At 64.1% G+C, this 22,275-nt stretch overlaps 1 protein-coding gene across 4 annotated transcripts in view; it reads left to right on the top strand.

Moving 5' to 3' along the window:
• The first annotated feature begins 6,037 nt into the window (after nt 1–6,037).
• Nucleotides 6,038–22,275, top strand: part of PUF60 (poly(U) binding splicing factor 60) — a 64,877-nt gene continuing 48,639 nt past the window's right edge. For all 4 annotated transcript variants that reach the window (XM_075352733.1, XM_075352732.1, XM_075352730.1 and 1 more), the window contains exons 1-2: nt 6,038–6,146; nt 12,420–12,515. In XM_075352733.1, coding sequence (XP_075208848.1) covers nt 6,093–6,146; nt 12,420–12,515 — 150 coding nt within the window. In that variant the 5' untranslated portion in view covers nt 6,038–6,092. The remainder of the gene's footprint in view (nt 6,147–12,419; nt 12,516–22,275) is intronic.

Raw genomic sequence — 22,275 nt, 5'->3', positions numbered from 1 at the left:
AGAGCCTGTTTCCCACATTCCCCCTACAGAGCCTGTTTTCCCCGTTCCCTCTACAGAGCCTGTTTTCCACATTCCCTCTACAGAGCCTGTTTTCCACATTCCCTCTACAGAGCCTGTTTCCCCACATTCCCTCTACAGAGCCTGTTTTTCCCGTTCCCTCTACAGAGCCTGTTTCCCCCGTTCCCTCTACAGAGCCTGTTTTTCCTATTCCCTCTACAGAGCCTGTTTTCCCGTTCCCTCTACAGAGCCTGTTTCCCACGTTCCCTCTACAGAGCCTGTTTTTTCCTGTTCCCTCTTCAGAGCCTGTTTTCCCGTTCCCTCTACAGAGCCTGTTTTCCCACATTCCCTCTACAGAGCCTGTTTTCCCCGTTCCCTCTACAGAGCCTGTTTTCCACATTCCCTCTACAGAGCCTGTTCCCACATTCCCTCTACAGAGCCTGTTTTCCACATTCCCTCTACAGAGCCTGTTTTTCCCGTTCCCTCTACAGAGCCTGTTTTCCCACGTTCCCTCTACAGAGCCTGTTTCCACATTCCCTCTACAGAGCCTGTTTTCCACATTCCCTCTACAGAGCCTGTTTCCACATTCCCTCTACAGAGCCTGTTTCCACATTCCCTCTACAGAGCCTGTTTTCCACATTCCCTCTACAGAGCCTGTTTTCCACATCCCTCTACAGAGCCTGTTTCCCACATTCCCTCTACAGAGCCTGTTTCCACATTCCTCTACAGAGCCTGTTCCACATTCCCTCTACAGAGCTGTTTCCCACATTCCCTCTACAGAGCCTGTTCCACATTCCCTCTACAGAGCCTGTTTCCACATTCCCTCTACAGAGCCTGTTTCCACATTCCCTCTACAGAGCCTGTTTCCCACATTCCTCTACAGAGCCTGTTTCCCACATTCCCTCTACAGAGGCCTGTTTCCCACATTCCCTCTACAGAGCCTGTTTCCCACATTCCCTCTACAGAGCCTGTTTTCCCACATTCCCTCTACAGAGCCTGTTCGTCACATTCCCTCTACAGAGCTGTTTCCCCATTCCTCTACAGAGCCTGTTTCCCACATTCCCTCTACAGAGCCTGTTTCCCACATTCCCTCTACAGAGCCTGTTTCCCACATTCCCTCTACAGAGCCTGTTTCCCACATTCCCTCTACAGAGCCTGTTTCCCACATTCCCTCTACAGAGCCTGTTTCCACATTCCCTCTACAGAGCCTGTTTTCCACACTCCCTCTACAGAGCCTGTTTCCCACATTCCCTCTACAGAGCCTGTTTTCCACACTCCCTCTACAGAGCCTGTTTTCCACACTCCCTCTACAGAGCCTGTTTTCCACATTCCCCTCTACAGAGCCTGTTTTCCACACTCCCTCTACAGAGCCTGTTTTCCACACTCCCTCTACAGAGCCTGTTTTCCACATTCCCTCTACAGAGCCTGTTTTTCCTATTCCCTCTACAGAGCCTGTTTTCCCCGTTCCCTCTACAGAGCCTGTTTTCCCCGTTCCCTCTACAGAGCCTGTTTTCCCCATTCCTCCTACAGAGCCTGTTTTCCCTGTTCCCCTTCTGTAGGGGTCCATGAGCCTTAACCCCTTACTGACATTGGAAATTGTGTTGAGTATGTCATGATAGTCTTGGTCTTATCATCCAAGCCAAATAAAAAAGTTATAGCCTTCAAGATTCGGTGATGCAAAAAAATCTTTATTACGTAAAAAGTGTTTAGTGTGATAGTCGCCAAACCTGAAAGACTGTATAAAGCTTGCATTGCTGTAATCATACTGACCGGGGGAATAAAGCCGCCTAATCACCTATACCGCAAAGTGAACGGCGTAATAAATAAATTTAGACAATTCTTCACCGGCTGTTGATTGGTTCATTCTGCCTCCCACAGATCGCAGTACATCGCGGCTCACATTTATCCTGCGCTTTACACTGAGCACTTACACCGGGATTATGTGTAAATCTCTGAAAAATGTGATGCAGAAAATTCCCTGTAGTGAGGCAGAAGGAGTCACCGTGACCGCACCGTCCGGCCTGTGCTCCGGCGGTGTCCATCTTTTAGCACACTAGGAAGAATAGGACATGAATCGCACATCCCAGAATCATACTGTGATGTACTGCAGTGCAGTGGTTGGAGCACGGCGCCGCACTTTAAGGATAAGATTAGGGACCCACTCAGAGGTTCGCCGGGATGTGGCAGCGGCTTCTTATGAGGTGCTTCTGATATTTGCTTTGGCCAGAAAAAAGCGAGATAGGATGATGAAACTTTCTATTTCTTCCACACACTCTCCACTGATGACATCGCACTTCTTACATCGTATTCCAAGCTCTGGAAGCCTAGCAAAAGAAGGATTTCGGTTGTGCCTCACACCAGGCATCCGTAGCAGCCATGGCATCAGAAATGGTGTGAAATTTGGTCCCTTGAGGTGTTTCTTCAGGTTTGGAAACAGATGATAGTCGGAGGGAGCTAGATCTGGTGAATAAGGTGGGTGGTCACCAGCTGGAAGCCCGGCTCTGCCAGTTTTGCCGTGGGTCGTTTGTGTGAGCGGAGGTGTTGTCTTGCAGGAACAAGATTTCCTTTGGACAGCTTGCCACACCTTTTGGCCTTCAGAGCTGCCTTCAGTTGGTCCAAAAGTTCAATGTAATACTTTGCATTGATGGTGGAACCCTTTTGAAGGTAGTCCACTAACAGCACACCCCTCCTTATCCCAGAGCACAGACGCCATCACCTTAGTGGCTGATTTTTGCCCCCTGAACTTCTTTGGACGAGGAGAACCACTGCCTCCACTCTTTTGACTGCTCCTTGTTTCCAGGTTCATACAAATAAATCCAGGTCTCATCCATAGTGACCGGTCGCTCCAGGAGGTTGTTATCAGTCTGGATATGCTGACAAATGGAGCGGGAAGTTGTCACTCGCTGCTTCTCTGATCTGGTGTCAGACATTTGGGGACCACTTTGCAGAAGCTTCCTCATGTCCAAATGTTTATAATGACACAAACATGTTCCCGGGAGATCCCCATGATGTCTGCTATTGCTTTAGCTGAAATTGGTGGATTCTCCAGTATGAGGTTGTGCACAGCATCGACGATCTCTGGAACAACAACCGCTCCTCGGGCGTCCAGGACGTTCCTCATCATTGGGGCTGAAGTGGCCCGTTTTAAATTTGGCAACCTGTGGAATATGAAGGGCATTGATCCCCCAATGCCTGCGACATATCACCATGAATATCCTCCGCGGACTTTCCTTGCAGAAACAAGAATTTTATCCCTCCTCTGCGCTCAGTTGCTGTGAATATCGCATTATACTCCGCCATTCTGTTTCCCGCGTGCGTAAAACACTGTTGCAACAAATACAAATTGTGAAAACAGATATTAAACACACAAGGCTTTCATGTGATTCATTACAATAGAAACAAATAAAGATGAGAAAGCCAAAGACTTATCAGCAGCCCCTCGTACAGTCTGATCAGAATGTTAAACCAAGAACCTCATGTTCTAGTTTTTAATTTTTGCCCAGCGGCTTTAGAGCAGAGTATGATTATGATTTTGGGATGTGCGGTCCAGGTCTTTTTCTTCCAAGTGTCCATCTTTTTAGGCGTGCACAAAAGTGCGGTCATTAACAGTTTGGTCACCTTTGAAAAGAGTGAGACCACTGAATAGAGGACGAACAGAGTCCGGAGTAACTCTGCTGCCTCGTCAGTGAATGGATCCATCGGGGGTTTCACCTGAATCATGTATTTCGGAGATGTAAATGGAAACCCTGATGTAAGCGCTCAGCATAGAGCACAGGATAAATGTGACCTGATCCAAAATGTTCTGTACCAAAATCACCACCAAACAGCATCCAACTCAACCCACAAAGACACAAGTCCCCACTCAGGTCCGTCATCTGTTAACAGAAATATAGGGGGCTTCCACATTACTGTAGCACAAAGGCTCTGGAAAAACACTATGGCCCACCTTAAAAAAGAAATCCTGCAAAATCCAAATGCCCCCTCCCTTGTGAACCCCACAATGTGGCTGAACCACAGTTAGCGGCCACGTTTGACATTATTGCAGGGAGGAGAGCCCGCCTAATATACAGGTTATAGGTTTCCAGAAGCAGAAGCTGGCACTACAATGTACTGGGCACTACAATGTACTGGGCACTACAATGTACTGGGGCACTACAATGTACTGGGCACTACAATGTACTGGGGCACTACAATGTACTGGGCACTACAATGTATTGGGCACTACAATGTACTGGGCACTACAATGTATTGGGCACCACAAGGACTTATTTCAAATTTTAATTCTACAGCATTCACTGCGTTTGACTCTATTTGTGTTTTTAAATCGTCCCTACACCAATAGATGAAGTCCCAAAGGGGTTGTAATCTCTAACATGTGGTCACTTGGGGAGATTTCTTCTGTTCTGGCGCTTAGGGCCTCTGCAGATGAAGTCTACAAACTATTCCAGGAAAATCTGTCTTCAAATATCAAATGTCTGCGGATCGTGCAGAGCAGAGGAGGGGCCAGGGAGGAGCGGGGCCGGGGAGGAGCGGGGCCGGGGAGGAGCGGGGACGGGGGGGTGCAGGACCGGGGAGGAGCGGGGCCGGGGAGGAGCGGGGACCGGGGAGGCACGGGGGCCGGGGAGGAGCGGGGACCGGGGAGGAGCGGGGCCGGGGAGGAGCGGGGGCCGGGGAGGGAGCGGGGCCGGGGACCGGGGAGGCGCGGGGGCCGGGGAGGAGCGGGAACCGGGGAGGAGCGGGGACGGGGGGTGCAGGACCGGGGAGGAGCGGGGCCGGGGAGGAGCGGGCTGCACGGCGCCTTCAGCTGTGATGACGTCATTCCTGTCACATGATGCAGCCGCGTCCAGACGGAATAAACTATGTTTTTCTTTAAGTTCACGTGAGCCTGGAGCAGTTTATAGAAGCAGGGGTGCAGCGGGGAGACCACCCGGGAGGGGGGGGGTGCAGGGGGAGACCACCGGGAGGGGGGGGGGTGCAGCGGGGAGACCACCGGGAGGGGGGGGGTGCAGGGGGAGACCACCGGGAGGGGGGGGTGCAGGGGGGAGACCACCGGGAGGGGGGGGGTGCAGGGGGAGACCACCGGGAGGGTGGGGGTGCAGGGGGGAGACCACCGGGAGGGGGGGGTGCAGGGGGGAGACCACCGGGAGGGGGGGGTGCAGGGGGGAGACCACCGGGAGGGGGGGGGTGCAGGGGGAGACCACCGGGAGGGGGGGGGGTGCAGGGGGAGACCACCGGGAGGGGGGGGGGTGCAGGGGGAGACCACCGGGAGGGGGGGGTGCAGGGGAGACCACCGGGAGGGGGGGGGGTGCAGGGGGGAGACCACCGGGAGGGGGGGGGGTGCAGGGGGAGACCACCGGGAGGGGGGGGGGGTGCAGGGGGAGACCACCGGGAGGGGGGGGGAGTGCAGGGGGGAGACCACCGGGAGGGGGGGGGTGCAGGGGGAGACCACCGGGGAGGGGGGGGGGTGCAGGGGGGAGACCACCGGGAGCGGGGTGCAGGGGGGGAGACCACCGGGAGAGTGAGGTGCAGGGGGAGACCACCGGGAGCGGGGGGGTGGCAGGGGGGAGACCACCGGGAGGGGGGGGTGCAGGGGGGGAGACCACCGAGAGCGGGGTGCAGGGGGGAGACCACCGGGAGAGTGGGGTGCAGGGGGAGACCACCGGGAGCGGGGTGCAGGGGGGAGACCACCGGGAGAGGGGGGTGCAGGGGGAGACCACGGAAGGGGGGGGGGTGCAGGGGGGAGACCACCGGGAGAGGGGGGTGCAGGGGGGGAGACCACCGGAAGGGGGGGGTGCAGGGGGGAGACCACCGGGAGGGGGGGGGATGCAGGGGTAACACGATGGGTGGTGAAGCCTACATGTCATGATAGTGGACGGAGGATGCATCGCCACGCCCACCAACTGTGCCCGACACGCCCATTAACCTGAACACCGCCCACATATTGTCCATTAATGTTTGTTCTAAATAAAGTTAGAGGAATTAAGAGAGAAAGAAAAAAAAATTCCGTTCTCGCCCGTTACAGTTCTCGCGGGATCAGAGAGCACGTGACTTCCTGTTTCCGCCTCTCGTTGTTCCTCTCAGATATCGCGACATTCATGGATTTGCTGCTACTAAGCCCGGAGCATCGGATGGCGGCCGCGGTTATGTTGGTGAGTGCGAACCGGAGACCCGATGTGTAGAGGAGCGAGGGGAGACGGGGAGGACGGCGGAGAGGAGCGAGGGTGGATGGGGGGACGGCAGAGAGGAGAGACGGGGGGGACGGCGGAGAGGAGCGAGGGGGGATGGGAGGGACGGCGGAGAGGAGCGAGGGGGGATGGGGGGACGGCGGAGAGGAGCGAGGGGGGGACGGCGGAGAGGAGCGAGGGGAGACGGGGGGGACGGCGGAGAGGAGCGAGGGGAGACGGGGGGGACGGCGGAGAGGAGCGAGGGGGAGACAGGGGGGACGGCGGAGAGGAGCGAGGGGAGACGGGGGGGACGGAGGAGAGGAGCGAGGGGAGACGGGGGGGACGGAGGAGAGGAGCGAGGGGAGACGGGGGGGACGGCGGAGAGGAGAGACGGGGGGACGGCGGAGAGGAGCGAGGGGAGACGGGGGGGACGGCGGAGAGGAGAGACGGGGCCGGGAGACGGCGGAGAGGAGCGAGGGGAGACGGGGGGGGACGGCGGAGAGGAGAGACGGGAGGGGGACGGCGGAGAGGAGCGGGGGAGACGGGGGGGACGGCGGAGAGGAGAGACGGGGGGACGGCGGAGAGGAGCGAGGGGAGACGGGGGGGACGGCGGAGAGGAGAGACGGGGGGACGGCGGAGAGGAGCGAGGGGAGACGGGGGGGACGGCGGAGAGGAGAGACGGGGGGACGGCGGAGAGGAGCGAGGGGAGACGGGGGGGACGGCGGAGAGGACGAGACGGGGGGACGGCGGAGAGGAGCGAGGGGAGACGGGGGGGACGGCGGAGAGGAGAGACGGGGGGACGGCGGAGAGGAGCGAGGGGAGACGGGGGGGACGGCGGAGAGGAGAGACGGGGGGACGGCGAGGAGAGGAGCGAGGGGAGACGGGGGGGACGGCGGAGAGGAGAGACGGGGGGACGGCGGAGAGGAGCGAGGGGAGACGGGGGGACGGCGGAGAGGAGAGACGGGGGGACGGCGGAGAGGAGCGAGGGGAGACGGGGGGACGGCGGAGAGGAGAGACGGGGGGACGGCGGAGAGGAGCGAGGGGAGACGGGGGGGACGGCGGAGAGGAGAGACGGGGGGACGGCGGAGAGGAGCGAGGGGAGACGGGGGGGACGGCGGAGAGGAGAGACGGGGGGACGGCGGAGAGGAGCGAGGGGAGACGGGGGGGACGGCGGAGAGGAGAGACGGGGGGACGGCGGAGAGGAGCGAGGGGAGACGGGGGGGACGGCGGAGAGGAGAGACGGGGGGGACGGCGGAGAGGAGCGAGGGGAGACGGGGGGGACGGCGGAGAGGAGAGACGGGGGGACGGCGGAGAGGAGCGAGGGGAGACGGGGGGGACGGCGGAGAGGAGAGACGGGGGGACGGCGGAGAGGAGCGAGGGGAGACGGGGGGGGACGGCGGAGAGGAGAGACGGGGGGACGGCGGAGAGGAGCGAGGGGAGACGGGGGGGACGGCGGAGAGGAGAGACGGGGGGACGGCGGAGAGGAGCGAGGGGAGACGGGGGGGACGGCGGAGAGGAGAGACGGGGGGACGGCGGAGAGGAGCGAGGGGAGACGGGGGGGACGGCGGAGAGGGAGAGACGGGGGGACGGCGGAGAGGAGCGAGGGGAGACGGGGGGGGACGGCGGAGAGGAGAGACGGGGGGACGGCGGAGAGGAGCGAGGGGAGACGGGGGGGACGGCGGAGAGGAGAGACGGGGGGACGGCGGAGAGGAGCGAGGGGAGACGGGGGGGACGGCGGAGAGGAGAGACGGGGGGGACGGCGGAGAGGAGCGAGGGGAGACGGGGGGGACGGCGGAGAGGAGAGAGACGGGGGGACGGCGGAGAGGAGCGAGGGGAGACGGGGGGGACGGCGGAGAGGAGAGACGGGGGGACGGCGGAGAGGAGCGAGGGGAGACGGGGGGGACGGCGGAGAGGAGAGACGGGGGGACGGCGGAGAGGAGCGAGGGGAGACGGGGGGGACGGCGGAGAGGAGAGACGGGGGGACGGCGGAGAGGAGCGAGGGGAGACGGGTGGGGACGGCGGAGAGGAGAGACGGGGGGACGGCGGAGAGGAGCGAGGGAGACGGGGGGACGGCGGAGAGGAGAGACGGGGGGACGGCGGAGAGGAGCGAGGGGAGACGGGGGGGACGGCGGAGAGGAGAGACGGGGGGGGACGGCGGAGAGGAGCGAGGGGAGACGGGGGGGACGGCGGAGAGGAGAGACGGGGGACGGCGGAGAGGAGCGAGGGGAGACGGGGGGGGACGGCGGAGAGGAGAGACGGGGGGACGGCGGAGAGGAGCGAGGGGAGACGGGGGGGACGGCGGAGAGGAGAGACGGGGGGACGGCGGAGAGGGAGCGAGGGGAGACGGGGGGACGGCGGAGAGGAGAGACGGGGGGACGGCGGAGAGGAGCGAGGGGAGACGGGGGGGACGGCGGAGAGGAGAGACGGGGGGACGGCGGAGAGGAGCGAGGGGAGACGGGGGGGACGGCGGAGAGGAGAGACGGGGGGACGGCGGAGAGGAGCGAGGGGAGACGGGGGGGACGGCGGAGAGGAGAGACGGGGGGACGGCGGAGAGGAGCGAGGGGAGACGGGGGGGACGGCGGAGAGGAGAGACGGGGGGACGGCGGAGAGGAGCGAGGGGAGACGGGGGGGACGGCGGAGAGGAGAGACGGGGGGACGGCGGAGAGGAGCGAGGGGAGACGGGGGGGGACGGCGGAGAGGAGAGACGGGGGGACGGCGGAGAGGAGCGAGGGGAGACGGGGGGGACGGCGGAGAGGAGAGACGGGGGGACGGCGGAGAGGAGCGAGGGGAGACGGGGGGGACGGCGGAGAGGAGAGACGGGGGGACGGCGGAGAGGAGCGAGGGGAGACGGGGGGGACGGCGGAGAGGAGAGACGGGGGGACGGCGGAGAGGAGCGAGGGGAGACGGGGGGGACGGCGGAGAGGAGAGACGGGGGGACGGCGGAGAGGAGCGAGGGGAGACGGGGGGGACGGCGGAGAGGGGAGACGGGGGGACGGCGGAGAGGAGCGAGGGGAGACGGGGGGGACGGCGGAGAGGAGAGACGGGGGGACGGCGGAGAGGAGCGAGGGGAGACGGGGGGGACGGCGGAGAGGGGAGACGGGGAGACGGGGGGACGGCGGAGAGGAGCGAGGGGAGACGGGGGGGACGGCGGAGAGGAGAGACGGGGGGACGGCGGAGAGGAGCGAGGGGAGACGGGGGGGACGGCAGAGAGGAGCGAGGGGGGATGGGGGGACGGCGGAGAGGAGCGAGGGGAGACGGGGGGGACGGCGGAGAGGAGCGAGGGGAGACGGGGGGGACGGCGGAGGGGGGATGGCGGAGAGGAGCGAGGGGAGACGGGGGGGGCGGAGGAGAGGAGCGAGGGAGACGGGGGGGACGGCGGAGAGGAGCGAGGGGAGACGGGGGGACGGCGGAGAGGAGCGAGGGGAGACGGGGGGGACGGCGGAGAGGAGCGAGGGGAGACGTGGGGGACGGCGGAGAGGAGCGAGGGGAGACGGGGGGGACGGCGGAGAGGAGCGAGGGGAGACGGGGGGACGGCGGGGAGGAGCGAGGGGAGACGGTGGAGAGGAGCGAGGGGGGACGGCGGGGAGGAGCGAGGGGAGACGGGGGGGACGGCGGGGAGGAGCGAGGGGAGACGGTGGAGAGGAGCGAGGGGAGACCGGGGGGGACGGCGGGGAGGAGCGAGGGGAGACGGGGGGGACGGCGGGGAGGAGCGAGGGGAGACGGGGGGGACGGCGGGGAGGAGCGAGGGGAGACGGCGGGGAGGAGCGAGGGGAGACGGCGGAGAGGAGCGAGGGGAGACGGGGGGGACGGCGGAGAGGAGCGAGGGGAGACGGCGGAGAGGAGCGAGGGGAGACGGGGGGGACGGCGGAGAGGAGCGAGGGGAGACGGCGGAGAGGAGCGAGGGGAGACGGGGGGGACGGCGGAGAGGAGCGAGGGGAGACGGCGGAGAGGAGCGAGGGGAGACGGGGGGGACGGCGGAGAGGAGCGAGGGGAGACGGCGGAGAGGAGCGAGGGGAGACGGGGGGACGGTGGAGAGGAGTGAGGGGAGACGGGGGGGGACGGCGGAGAGGAGCGAGGGGGGACGGCGGAGAGGAGCGAGGGGAGACGGGGGGGACGGCGAAGAGGAGCGAGGGGGGACGGCGGAGAGGAGCGAGGGGGGACGGCGAAGAGGAGCGAGGGGAGACGGGGGGGTCGGCGAAGAGGAGCGAGGGGAGACGGGGGGGACGGCGGAGAGGAGCGAGGGGAGACGGGGGGGGGACGGCGGAGAGGAGCGAGGGGAGACGGGGGGGGTCGGCGAAGAGGAGCGGGGGGGTCGGCGAAGAGGAGCGAGGGGAGACGGGGGGGGGGGACGGCGGAGGGGAGACGGGGGGGACGCGGGGAGGAGCGAGGGGAGACGGCGGGGAGGAGCGAGGGGAGACGGCTGGGAGGAGCGAGGGGAGACGGGGGGGGGGGGACGGCGGAGGGGAGACGGGGGGGACGCGGGGAGGAGCGAGGGGAGACGGCGGGGAGGAGCGAGGGGAGACGGGGGGGGACGGCGGAGAGGAGCGAGGGGAGACGGGGGGGACGGCGGGGAGGAGCGAGGGGAGGAGCGAGGGGAGACGGTGGAGAGGGGAGACGGCGGAGAGGAGCGAGGGGAGACGGGGGGGGACGGCGGAGAGGAGCGAGGGGAGACGGCGGAGAGGAGCGAGGGGAGACGGGGGGGACGGCAGAGAGGAGCGAGGGGAGACGGCGGAGAGGAGCGAGGGGAGACGGGGGGACGGTGGAGAGGAGTGAGGGGAGACGGGGGGGGGACGGCGGAGAGGAGCGAGGGGGGACGGCGGAGAGGAGCGAGGGGGGACGGCGGAGAGGAGCGAGGGGGGACGGGGGGGACGGCGGGGAGGAGCGAGGGGAGACGGGGGGGGCGGCGAAGAGGAGCAAGGGGGGACGGCGGAGAGGAGCGAGGGGGGACGGCGGAGAGGAGCGAGGGGGGACGGCGGAGAGGAGCGAGGGGGGACGGCGAAGAGGAGCGAGGGGAGACGAGGGGGTCGGCGAAGAGGAGCGAGGGGAGACGGGGGGGACGGCGGAGAGGAGCGAGGGGAGACGGGGGGGGGGGACGGCGAAGAGGAGCGAGGGGAGACGGGGGGGGTCGGCGAAGAGGAGCGAGGGGAGACGGGGGGGGACGGCGGAGAGGAGCGAGGGGGGGACGGCGGAGAGGAGCGAGGAGAGACGGGGGGCAGCGGAGGAGCGATGGGGGTGGAGGCAGGGAAGAGTGGAGGGAGAGATGTCTTTTGTTTTTCTACCTGGGGCTACTGTTTCTTTTCTGGTGCTCTTTGGACTAATGTCTGTCTGTACTCGTGGGGAGGATCCTTTCCTTTTCTCTGGTCTGATTGTCTGCAGCGCCTCTTGCTGCTGTCTCTGTACTCGTGGGGGAATCCTTTCCTTTTCTCTGGTCTGATTGTCTGCAGCGCTTCTTGCTGTCTGTACTCGTGGGGGGAATCCTTTCCTTCTCTCCGGTCTGTGATTGTCTTCAGCGCCTCTTGCTGTCTGTACTCGTGGGGGGATCCTTTCCCTCTCTCTGGTCTGTGATTGTCTGCAGCGCCTCTTGCTGCAGTCTCTGTACTCGTGGGGGGATCCTTCCCTTCTGTCTGGTCTGTGATTGTTTGCAGCACCTCTTGCTGCTGTCTGTGTACTCGTGGGGGGATCCTTTCCCTCTCTCTGGTCTGTGATTGTCTGCAGCGCCTCTTGCTGCAGTCTCTGTACTCGTGAGGGAATCCTTTCCTACTCTCTGGTCTGTGATTGATTGTCTGCAGCGCCTCTTGCTGCTGTCTCTGTACTCGTGGGGGGATCCTTCCCTTCTGTCTGGTCTGTGATTGTCTGCAGCGCCTCTTGCTGTATGTACTCGTGGGGGAATCCTTCCCTTCTCTCCGGTCTGTGATTGTCTGCAGCGCCTCTTGCTGCTGTCTCTGTACTCGTGGGGGATCCTTCCCTTCTGTCTGGTCTGTGATTGTCTGCAGCGCCTTTTGCTGCTGTCTGTGTACTCGTGGGGGGATCCTTTCCCTCTCTCTGGTCTGTGATTGTCTGCAGCGCCTCTTGCTGCTGTCTGTGTACTCGTAGGGGGATCCTTCCCTTCTGTCTGGTCTGTGATTGTCTGCAGCGCCTCTTGCTGCTGTCTCTGTACTCGTGGGGGGATCCTTCCCTTCTGTCTGGTCTGTGATTGTCTGCAGCGCCTCTTGCTGCTGTCTGTCTGATGTTTTTCATTTGCTTTTCCCTTCTTTACAGGGCGGTGACACCATTAAATTGGATAATGGACAGAGCACCTCGTCTAAGCTTGGGCTTCCCCCCCTCACCCCGGAGCAGCAGGAGGCGTTGCAGAAGGTAAGCCCCCCTACCCTTGTGGAGGAGACATGAAGCCCCCGCAGGTTGCTGCTCACTGACTGTAGGAGCAGACTGGCTGCTGATTTTCGGGTGGTCGCCCTGTCTCGCGGTCCCTGGTAGCGCTGGATGCCGCCGCTCGTCTTTACCGTTTTCTGAAGCTGCTGACGACAACTTTCTACTTTGTGGAGTTTTGTGATAAATGAATGAATGAAGTGTTTGTATCTCCGGACATTCTGCCCCCGATCACTGATGTGAGGACACGGGGGGCTGTGATGGGGGGGGGCTGTGATGGGGGAGGGCAGTGTTCCACATCTGAGGACCACCACTAGAGACTACTGTGGGTGACTTCTCATTTTGACAGCCATAAGCCAATGGTGGTGCGGCGCCCTCTGTGGGCCTCTGGCCGGTGGCGGCGCGGCGCCCTCTGTGGGCCTCTGGCCGGTGGCGGCGTGGCGCCCTCTGTGGGCCTCTGGCCGGTGGCGGCGCGGCGCCCTCTGTGGGCCTCTGGCCGGTGGTGGCGGCGCGGCGCCCTCTGTGGGCCTCTGACCGGTGGTGGCGGCGCGGCGCCCTCTGTGGGCCTCTGGCCGGTGGTGGCGGCGCGGCGCCCTCTGTGGGCCTCTGGCCGGTGGCGGCGCGGCGCCCTCTGTGGGCCTCTGGCCGGTGGTGGCGGCGCGGCGCCCTCTGTGGGCCTCTGACCGGTGGTGGCGGCGCGGCGCCCTCTGTGGGCCTCTGACCGGTGGTGGCGGCGCGGCGCCCTCTGTGGGCCTCTGACCGGTGGTGGCGGCGCGGCGCCCTCTGTGGGCCTCTGACCGGTGGGTGGCGGCGCGGCGCCCTCTGTGGGCCTCTGGCCGGTGGTGGCGGCGCCCTCTGTGGGCCTCTGGCCGGTGGTGGCGGCGCCCTCTGTGGGCCTCTGGCCGGTGGTGGCGGCGCGGCGCCCTCTGTGGGCCTCTGGCCGGTGGTGGCGGCGCGGCGCCCTCTGTGGGCCTCTGGCCGGTGGTGGCGGCGCGGCGCCCTCTGTGGGCCTCTGGCCGGTGGGTGGCGGCGCGGCGCCCTCTGTGGGCCTCTGGCCGGTGGTGGCGGCGCGGCGCCCTCTGTGGGCCGGTGGTGGCGGCGCGGCTTTCCCTAGTCTGGATGTTGTATGTGACCCTCCGCCATTGAGCACACATTTCTTGTATATCGTCTTTCTGCAGCCTGTGCGCATAGTGCGGCCTGTGCTCATCTGCAGGGGTAACATCTGCACACCGGCTCTGCTCTCCTGTACATGTGGGATAGACCCGTGCAGATGGTGTGGTGTCCGTCCCGTGGCAGAACAGAGGGCAGCGGTCCCTGTGAGCGTGCACGGCTGTGTCTGGGTGGAGGCAGAACAGAGGGCAGCGGTTCCTGTGAGCGTGCACGGCGGCTCCGGGGTGGAGGCAGAGCAGAGGGCAGCGGTCCCTGTGAGCGTGCACGGCGGCTCCGGGGTGGAGGCAGAGCAGAGGGCAGCGGTCCCTGTGAGCGTGCACGGCGGCTCTGGGGTGGAGGCAGAGCAGAGGGAAGCGGTCCCTGTGAGCGTGCACGGCGGCTCCGGGGTGGAGGCAGAGCAGAGGGCAGCGGTCCCTGTGAGCGTGCACGGCGGCTCCGGGGTGGAGGCAGAGCAGAGGGCAGCGGTCCCTGTGAGCGTGCACGGCGGCTCCGGGGTGGAGGCAGAGCAGAGGGCAGCGGTCCCTGTGAGCGTGCACGGCGGTTCCGGGGTGGAGGCAGAGCAGAGGGCAGCGGTCCCTGTGAGCGTGCACGGCGGCTCCGGGGTGGAGGCAGAGCAGAGGGCAGCGGTCCCTGTGAGCGTGCACGGCGGCTCTGGGGTGGAGGCAGAGCAGAGGGCAGCGGTCCCTGTGAGCGTGCACGGCGGCTCCGGGGTGGAGGCAGAGCAGAGGGCAGCGGTCCCTGTGAGCGTGCACGGCGGCTCCGGGGTGGAGGCAGAGCAGAGGGCAGCGGTCCCTGTGAGCGTGCACGGCGGCTCCGGGGTGGAGGCAGAGCAGAGGGCAGCGGTCCCTGTGAGCGTGCACGGCGGCTCCGGGGTGGAGGCAGAGCAGAGGGCAGCGGTCCCTGTGAGCGTGCACGGCGGTGCTGGGGTGGAGGCAGAACACTTGTCATGTGATGAAATCTGGAGAATCGTGAGGATACAATCTCTACAGACATCGCTCAGTGGCGTCACTTCCCAGCAGCCTCCAGTACACTCGCACCTTTCTTTTGAATCTTGCAGTTTTCACACTGTCCACTAGGGCTTTTTTTCTGTCCTTTCAGAAAGCCTTGTTAAGTCCTGACACCGTGTGAAATCTATCAGTAATTAGAAACAATCCTGTCACTTAGGGGAAAAGAACTGGTTCAGATGGAGTCTCCTCACCAGGAGCCACACAAGAAACCTCTCATGGTGGGTAGAAGCAGTGAGCCGTCTCAAGACCTTCTTCACAACCTTATTGTTGTAAAACATACTGATGGCATTAGTTACAGGGGAATTTCTAAACTCCTGCAGTGTCCAGAGAGCAGTGCAGGGGCCATGATCTGGAAGTAGAAAAAACATAATTTCACCATAAACCGGCCCCCACCAGGTGCTCCCCCCAAGATGTCAGACAGAGGGGTGAAAAGAATTATCAGCAGAGGTGTCCAAGAGCCGAGGACACCTGTAGAGAGCGGCAGAAAGAGCTGGAATCAGCGGGACACTTGTGCAACAGAGATCAAATAATCAAGTAATGCGTGTCCCCCCCCCCCCTCCCAATGCCTCCGTGACCTTTATGCATGTATACCCCCCCCCCCCCCTCTGTGGCCTGTATGCGTTTCCCCCCCCTCCCCCTATTCCCTGGATGCACAGAACTCCCCCCACTTTGGAGGCCAAAAGGCAAAAAATCACCCCTAAAACACGAGACACCAGTGAAGTGTGGAGGTGGGAGCATCAGGGTGAGTGGCTGATATTCAGCAGACGGCAGTGGAAACTTCATATAATGAAAGAAGAGTGAATGGAGAAATGTTGTCTGAGGCGTGCGGGGGGAGTAGGGGTGGCCAAGGGAGGCGAGCAGGGGAGTGGTCTGAGGCGTGCAGGGGAGGTGCGTGGGGGAGTGGTCTGAGGCATGCAGGGGAGGCACGCAAGGGAGTGGTCTGAGGCGTGCAGGGGAGGCACGCGGGGGAGTGGTCTGAGGCGTGCAGGGGAGGCACGCGGGGTAGTGGTCTGAGGCGTGCAGGGGAGGCGCGCGGGGGAGTGGTCTGAGGTGTGCAGGGGAGGCGCAGGGGAGTGGTCTGAGGCATGCAGGGGAGGCGTGCGGGGGAGTGGTCTGAGGTGGGCAGGGGAGGTGCGGGGGAGTGGTCTGAGGCGGGCAGGGGAGTGGTCTGAGGCGGGCAGGGGAGTGGTCTGAGGCGTGCGGGGGAGCGGTCTGGGGCGTGCAGGGGAGGCGCGTGGGGGAGCGGTCTGGGGCGTGCAGGGGAGGCGCGCGGGGGAGCGGTCTGGGGCGTGCAGGGGAGGCGCGCGGGGGAGCGGTCTGGGGCGTGCAGGGGAGGCGCGCGGGGGAGCGGTCTGGGGCGTGCAGGGGAGGCGCGCGGGGGAGCGGTCTGGGGCGTGCAGGGGAGGCGCGCGGGGGAGCGGTCTGGGGCGTGGAGGGGAGGCGCGCGGGGGAGCGGTCTGGGGCGTGCGGGGGAGCGGTCTGGGGCGTGCAGGGGAGGCGCGCGGGGGAGCGGTCTGGGGCGTGCAGGGGAGGCGCGCGGGGGAGCGGTCTGGGGCGTGCAGGGGAGGCGCGCGGGGGAGCGGTCTGGGGCGTGCAGGGGAGGCGCGCGGGGGAGCGGTCTGGGGCGTGCAGGGGAGGCGCGCGGGGGAGCGGTCTGGGGCGTGCGGGGGAGCGGTCTGGGGCGTGCAGGGGAGGCGCGCGGGGGAGCGGTCTGGGGCGTGGAGGGGAGGCGCGCGGGGGAGCGGTCTGGGGCGTGCGGGGGAGTGGTCTGGGGCGTGCGGGGGAGGCGCGCGGGGGAGTGGTCTGGGGCGTGCGGGGGAGGCGCGCGGGGGAGTGGTCTGGGGCGTGCGGGGGGAGGCGCGCGGGGGAGCGGTCTGGGGCGTGCGGGGGAGGCGCGCGGGGGAGCGGTCTGGGGCGCGCGAGGGAGCGGTCTGGGGCGCGCGGGGGAGCGGTCTGGGGCGCGCGGGGGAGCGGTCTGGGATGCGCATGGGAGGCGCGCGGGGGAGCGGTCTGGGGCGCGCGGGGGAGCGGTCTGGGGCGCGGGGGGGGAGCGGTCTGGGGCGCGAGGGGGAGCGGTCTGGGGCGCGCGGGGGAGCGGTCTGGGGCGCGCGGGGGAGCGGTCTGGGGCGCGCAGGGGAGGCGCGCGGGGGAGCGGTCTGGGGCGCGCAGGGGAGGCGCGCGGGGGAGCGGTCTGGGGCGCGCAGGGGAGGCGCGCGGGGGAGCGGTCTGGGGCGCGCAGGGGAGGCGCGCGGGGGAGCGGTCTGGGGCGCGCAGGGGAGGCGCGCAGGGGAGGCGCGCGGGGGAGCGGTCTGGGGCGCGCGGGGGAGCGGTCTGGGGCGCGCGGGGGAGCGGTCTGGGGCGCGCGGGGGAGCGGTCTGGGGCGCGCGGGGGAGCGGTCTGGGGCGCGCAGGGGACGCGCGCGGGGGAGCGGTCTGGGGCGCGCGGGGGAGCGGTCTGGGGCGCGCAGGGGACGCGCGCGCGGGGGGGAGCGGTCTGGGGCGCGCGCGCGGGGGGGAGCGGTCTGGGGCGCGCGCGCGGGGGGGAGCGGTCTGGGGCGCGCGCGCGGGGGGGAGCGGTCTGGGGCGCGCGCGCGGGGGGGAGCGGTCTGGGGCGCGCGCGCGGGGGGGAGCGGTCTGGGGCGCGCGCGCGGGGGGGAGCGGTCTGGGGCGCGCGCGCGGGGGGGAGCGGTCTGGGGCGCGCGCGCGGGGGGGAGCGGTCTGGGGCGCGCGCGGGGGACTGGAGCGGTCTGGGGCGCGCAGGGGAGCGGTCTGGGGTGCGCAGGGGACGCGGTCTGGGGCGTGAGGGGAGGCGCGCGGGGGAGCGGTCAGGCGCGCAGGGGGAGTGATCTGAAGCGTGTGGAGGAGTGGTTTGAGGCACACGGGGGAGTGGGGGTGGTCTGGGGAGGCGTGAGGGGGAGCGTTCTGAGAGGTTGGCTGGCCTGGGGAGCGCGTGGGGTGCAGGAGTCCGGCGCGGCCTGTCTCGGGGGGGGGGGGCGCGGCCTGTCTCGGGGAGGGGGGGGCGCGCGGCCTGTCTCGGGGGGGGGGGGGCGCGCGGCCTGTCTCGGGGGGGGGGGGGGGCGCGGCCTGTCTCGGGGGGGGGGGCGGCGGCCTGTCTCGGGGGGGGGGGGGCGGCGGCGCGGCCTGTCTCGGGGGGGGGCGCGCGGTCTGTCTCGGGGGTGGGGGGGCGCGCGGCCTGTCTCGGGGTATTGGGCATCACATCCTTTTATTGATATTTCAGATAAAAACCAAATGTGCATAAGCCTCCCCTTCACACCGGCTGCTGCGGAGCGCGAGCTGCAGCGAGTGCGGCCAGAAGTGTCTGCTGCCGCACCCCTCAGGCGCTGTCACTCGCTGCATTGTTTTTGGCCGGTTTAGCTGCATCTTTGCGTTTTTTCTTTGCTTTTAATTGTGTACGCCTCTCCCCCTGTGCACCGACCGCAACGTCTCTGAAAATGCCGCAGATTTCCATTTTCAATCAGGAAAAAAAAGTCGTGTTTCTGAGATTCCTGAAATCTCGGCCTCTGATGAGACTGGAAAAAGCAGCTGCATGAAACTCATGAAAAAACGCAGCAAAAATCCGACGTGTGAACAAAGCCTTAGGCTAATTTCACACATCAGTTTTTTTCCATCAGGCACAATCCGGAAAGAAACAGGTAAAACGGATCCGGCGCCGGATCTGTTTTATCCCCATTGATTTGTATTAGCGCCGGATTGTGCCTGATGGCCTTGCGTTGCATCCAACTTTTGCCGGATCCGTCATAATTGCCTAAAGCGGCGGCCGGAGGCAACGTATCTTGTAACGTTTTTTTTGTCCAGCAAAAAAAAACGCATCTGATTCGGCGCGATACGGCGTGTTTTACAATGGAAGCCTGTGGACATTTTTGTAAACTGAGCATGTTCCAATGTATTGAAAAAAACGGATCCAGCAAAAAAAAAAACAGACGAAAAGGATGCAAAAACGGATGCGCCAGATCTTGACTGATCAGGTATATTGGAACCGTCAAAAGAAAAAAAAAAAGGATCAGGCACATCAGTTTATACATATTCTGTGCCTGATGCCAAAAACTGATGTGTGAAAGTAGCCATAATCATGACTCCTGGGCATCAGTAATTGGACAGTAAACGCACAAGTGTGGCGCTGCGGAGAGTGTTGGGCGGCGCTGGGGCCCGGCTGTGGGGGCGGCGCTGGGGCCCGGCTGTGGGGGCGGCGCTGGGGCCCGGCTGTGGGGGCAGCGCTGGGGCCCGGCTGTGGGGGCGGCGCTGGGGCCCGGCTGTGGGGGCAGCGCTGGGGCCCGGCTGTGGGGGCAGCGCTGGGGCCCGGCGCTGGGGCCCGGCTGTGGGGGCGGCGCTGGGGCCCTATCTCTTTGTGTCTATGGTTTCCAGACCCCTAAGAGCAAGGTCTCCGGTGTATGGTGCGACCCAGACTCTCCCAGTATTTATCCTTGGGGCAGATGAAGGAGGCACTGCGGGGGATTATTCCTCCTCTGCACAGAATACACGTGCATGTGTAACCAGAGCATGAGGGGGATTATTTGTCAGATCCTGGTATGTAGCGGAGGCAGATTGGCTGCATGCGCACCCGCCGGCGGCGTGCTCCGCTCCCCTGCAGAGGTGATTGTGCATGCTCCTGGAGACGGCAGCATTGGAACTGCCGTGGCCTGCTCATATGCCTGACCCCACCCGTACACCCGCACCATAAAGCCTGACCCCGCCCGTACACCCGCACCATAAAGCCTGACCCCCGCCTGTACACCGCGCCATAAAGCCTGACCCCGCCCGTACACCGCGCCATAAAGCCTGACCCCGCCCGTACACCGCGCCATAAAGCCTGACCCCGCCCGTACACGGCACCATAAAGCCTGACCCCGCCCGTACACCCGCACCATAAAGCCTGACCCCGCCCGTACACCCACACCATAAAGCCTGACCCCGCCCGTACACCCGCACCATAAAGCCTGACCCCGCCTGTACACCGCGCCATAAAGCCTGACCCCGCCTGTACACCGCGCCATAAAGCCTGACCCCGCCCGTACACCCGCACCATAAAGCCTGACCCCGCCCGTACACCCGCACCATAAAGCCTGACCCTGCCCGTACACGGCACCATAAAGCCTGACCCTGCCCGTGCACGGCACCATAAAGCCTGACCCCGCCTGTACACCGCGCCATAAAGCCTGACCCCGCCTGTACACCGCGTCATAAAGCCTGACCCCGCCTGTACACCGCGCCATAAAGCCTGACCCCGCCTGTACACCGCGCCATAAAGCCTGACCCCGCCTGTACACCGCGCCATAAAGCCTGACCCCGCCTGTACACCGCGGCATAAAGCCTGACCCCGCCTGTACACCGCGCCATAAAGCCTGACCCCGCCTGTACACCGCGCCATAAAGCCTGACCCCGCCTGTACACCGCGCCATAAAGCCTGACCCCGCCTGTACACCGCGCCATAAAGCCTGACCCCGCCTGTACACCGCGCCATAAAGCCTGACCCCGCCTGTACACCGCGCCATAAAGCCTGACCCCGCCTGTACACCGCGCCATAAAGCCTGACCCCGCCTGTACACCGCGCCATAAAGCCTGACCCCGCCCGTACACCCGCACCATAAAGCCTGACCCCGCCCGTACACGGCACCATAAAGCCTGACCCCGCCTGTACACCGCGCCATAAAGCCTGACCCCGCCTGTACACCGGCACCATAAAGCCTGACCCCGCCCGTACACCCGCACCATAAAGCCTGACCCCGCCTGTACACCGGCACCATAACGCCTGACCCCGCCCGTACACCCGCACCATAACGCCTGACCCCGCCCGTACACCCGCACCATAACGCCTGACCCCGCCCGTACACCCGCACCATAACGCCTGACCCCGCCCGTACACCCGCACCATAAAGCCTGACCCCGCCCGTACACCCGCACCATAAAGCCGGGCTTCCGGCCCATACTGAGTCATCTCCAGATTTTGTCTGGAGGACGTGTCCTTCAGGAGTTGCCGCTTCCTACATGCCGAGGCTGTGACCGGGGGGAGGGCGACCATAACTGTAATTATGGATTTACAGATCAGGACACAATTAAAGATAACCCAACTGTATGTGAACAAGACCTGAGAAGTTACATTGTGTCCCTATTTATTGAGCACAAGCCGGGCCGATGTGCAGAATGGGGGGGTTTGAGTGATATCTTGCTGGTGGTACGGTTGTGTGACCGGCTCACAAGGGAGCAACGGGTAACACACTAAAAACTGCAGCTGACCCGGCCGGTTCCTGTACAGACGGGAGATTCGATAAGAACAGCCCTAACCCTGGACCAAGCGATGGCAACTCGGCCTATGCTGCCTGAACGGCCATCGAGTGCTTCCTCCTAAGGAACCGGAGGGCACAGCAGAGAGCGAGATACCTACAGAAGGGAAGGTGGGAAGAGATCCCAGAGAGAGGGACACAAACCACGAAAATCAATGTGAGACTCTGGGGCCTACCCCCTAGCTGCAGACAGAAGTGAGGAGCTCAAACTGCAGATCCCCAGCAGGGCGGGCTATACACCGCCGCACCCGAAAGGTGATAAATGGTAAATAATAGCCACCCGTTAATCTAACACAATAAAGCGGGAATTGGTGATAGTAAATGCTCAGCCGACCACAAAGCACGGGGTCACGGGATCATACCCCGACACCGGGCCCCGCACTGATCAGCAGGACTGGGGGCTGTCAGCCCTGGCTATAATGGAGCAGCAGCGCACACCCACTAATATGCTGTATCTGGTGTCACTAAACATGGCGGATGGTGTCCTGGCCAAACCTGTCCCTGCTGGCGATTGTGCTCTGTTCAGGGGACACTGAATTACCCCTCATGTCTTGTGGTTTGTTCAGATACAACTTTGCAAACTTTATCCAGGCTGCACTGTTCATATTAACCCCTTTACGACCTTGGACGTACATATACGTCCTAGAAAGAGAGTAGTTCCCGACCTAGGACATATATGTACGTCCTGGCAATTGTGCAAGCAATGGCTCTGTGGCTGACGTGATCGCGGCCGGGGACTTTGCTTTCCTGACGGCCGAACCCTGCCTCTCACAGCCGGTGATGATTCCCCAAACCCTCCCTGACTGTTTAACCCCCTAAATGCCACGATCGATATCGATCATGGCACTTTAGTGGATTGGGGAAGGGATCGCGCTCTTTCTCCCCTCCGATCAGTGCTCTCCAGGTCACCTCACTACGGGAAGCCTCAATGATCACTCCGGTAGCATAGTCCCTGAAGCTTCTCACAAGGCAGCTCTGACAACCGCAGTATACTGCAGCGATCGAGCACCGCAATGCATAATACCTGTGATAAAAGCAGCAAAAGGGATTGTCCCAGATAGGGACTAAGTAAAAAAGCAAAAAAATATTATTATTTTTTGTGAAAATTCAGAAAATAAACCCCAAAGTTTTCACAATAAATGTTTCAATTTGTGCAAAAAATTACAGTACAGATTTGGTATTGCAGCATCTGTAACAACCCGATCTATAAAACTGTCATCACACTAATAAACCCCTTCAGTGAGAAAAGAAAAATATATCAAAAACAATGTAT

The sequence above is a fragment of the Anomaloglossus baeobatrachus genome, chromosome 6 (genome assembly GCF_048569485.1).
Source record: "Anomaloglossus baeobatrachus isolate aAnoBae1 chromosome 6, aAnoBae1.hap1, whole genome shotgun sequence".
Classification (NCBI taxonomy): Eukaryota; Metazoa; Chordata; class Amphibia; order Anura; family Aromobatidae; genus Anomaloglossus; species Anomaloglossus baeobatrachus.
Note: the sequence above shows the minus strand (reverse complement) of the source record. Positions and strands in the feature narration are given on the sequence as shown.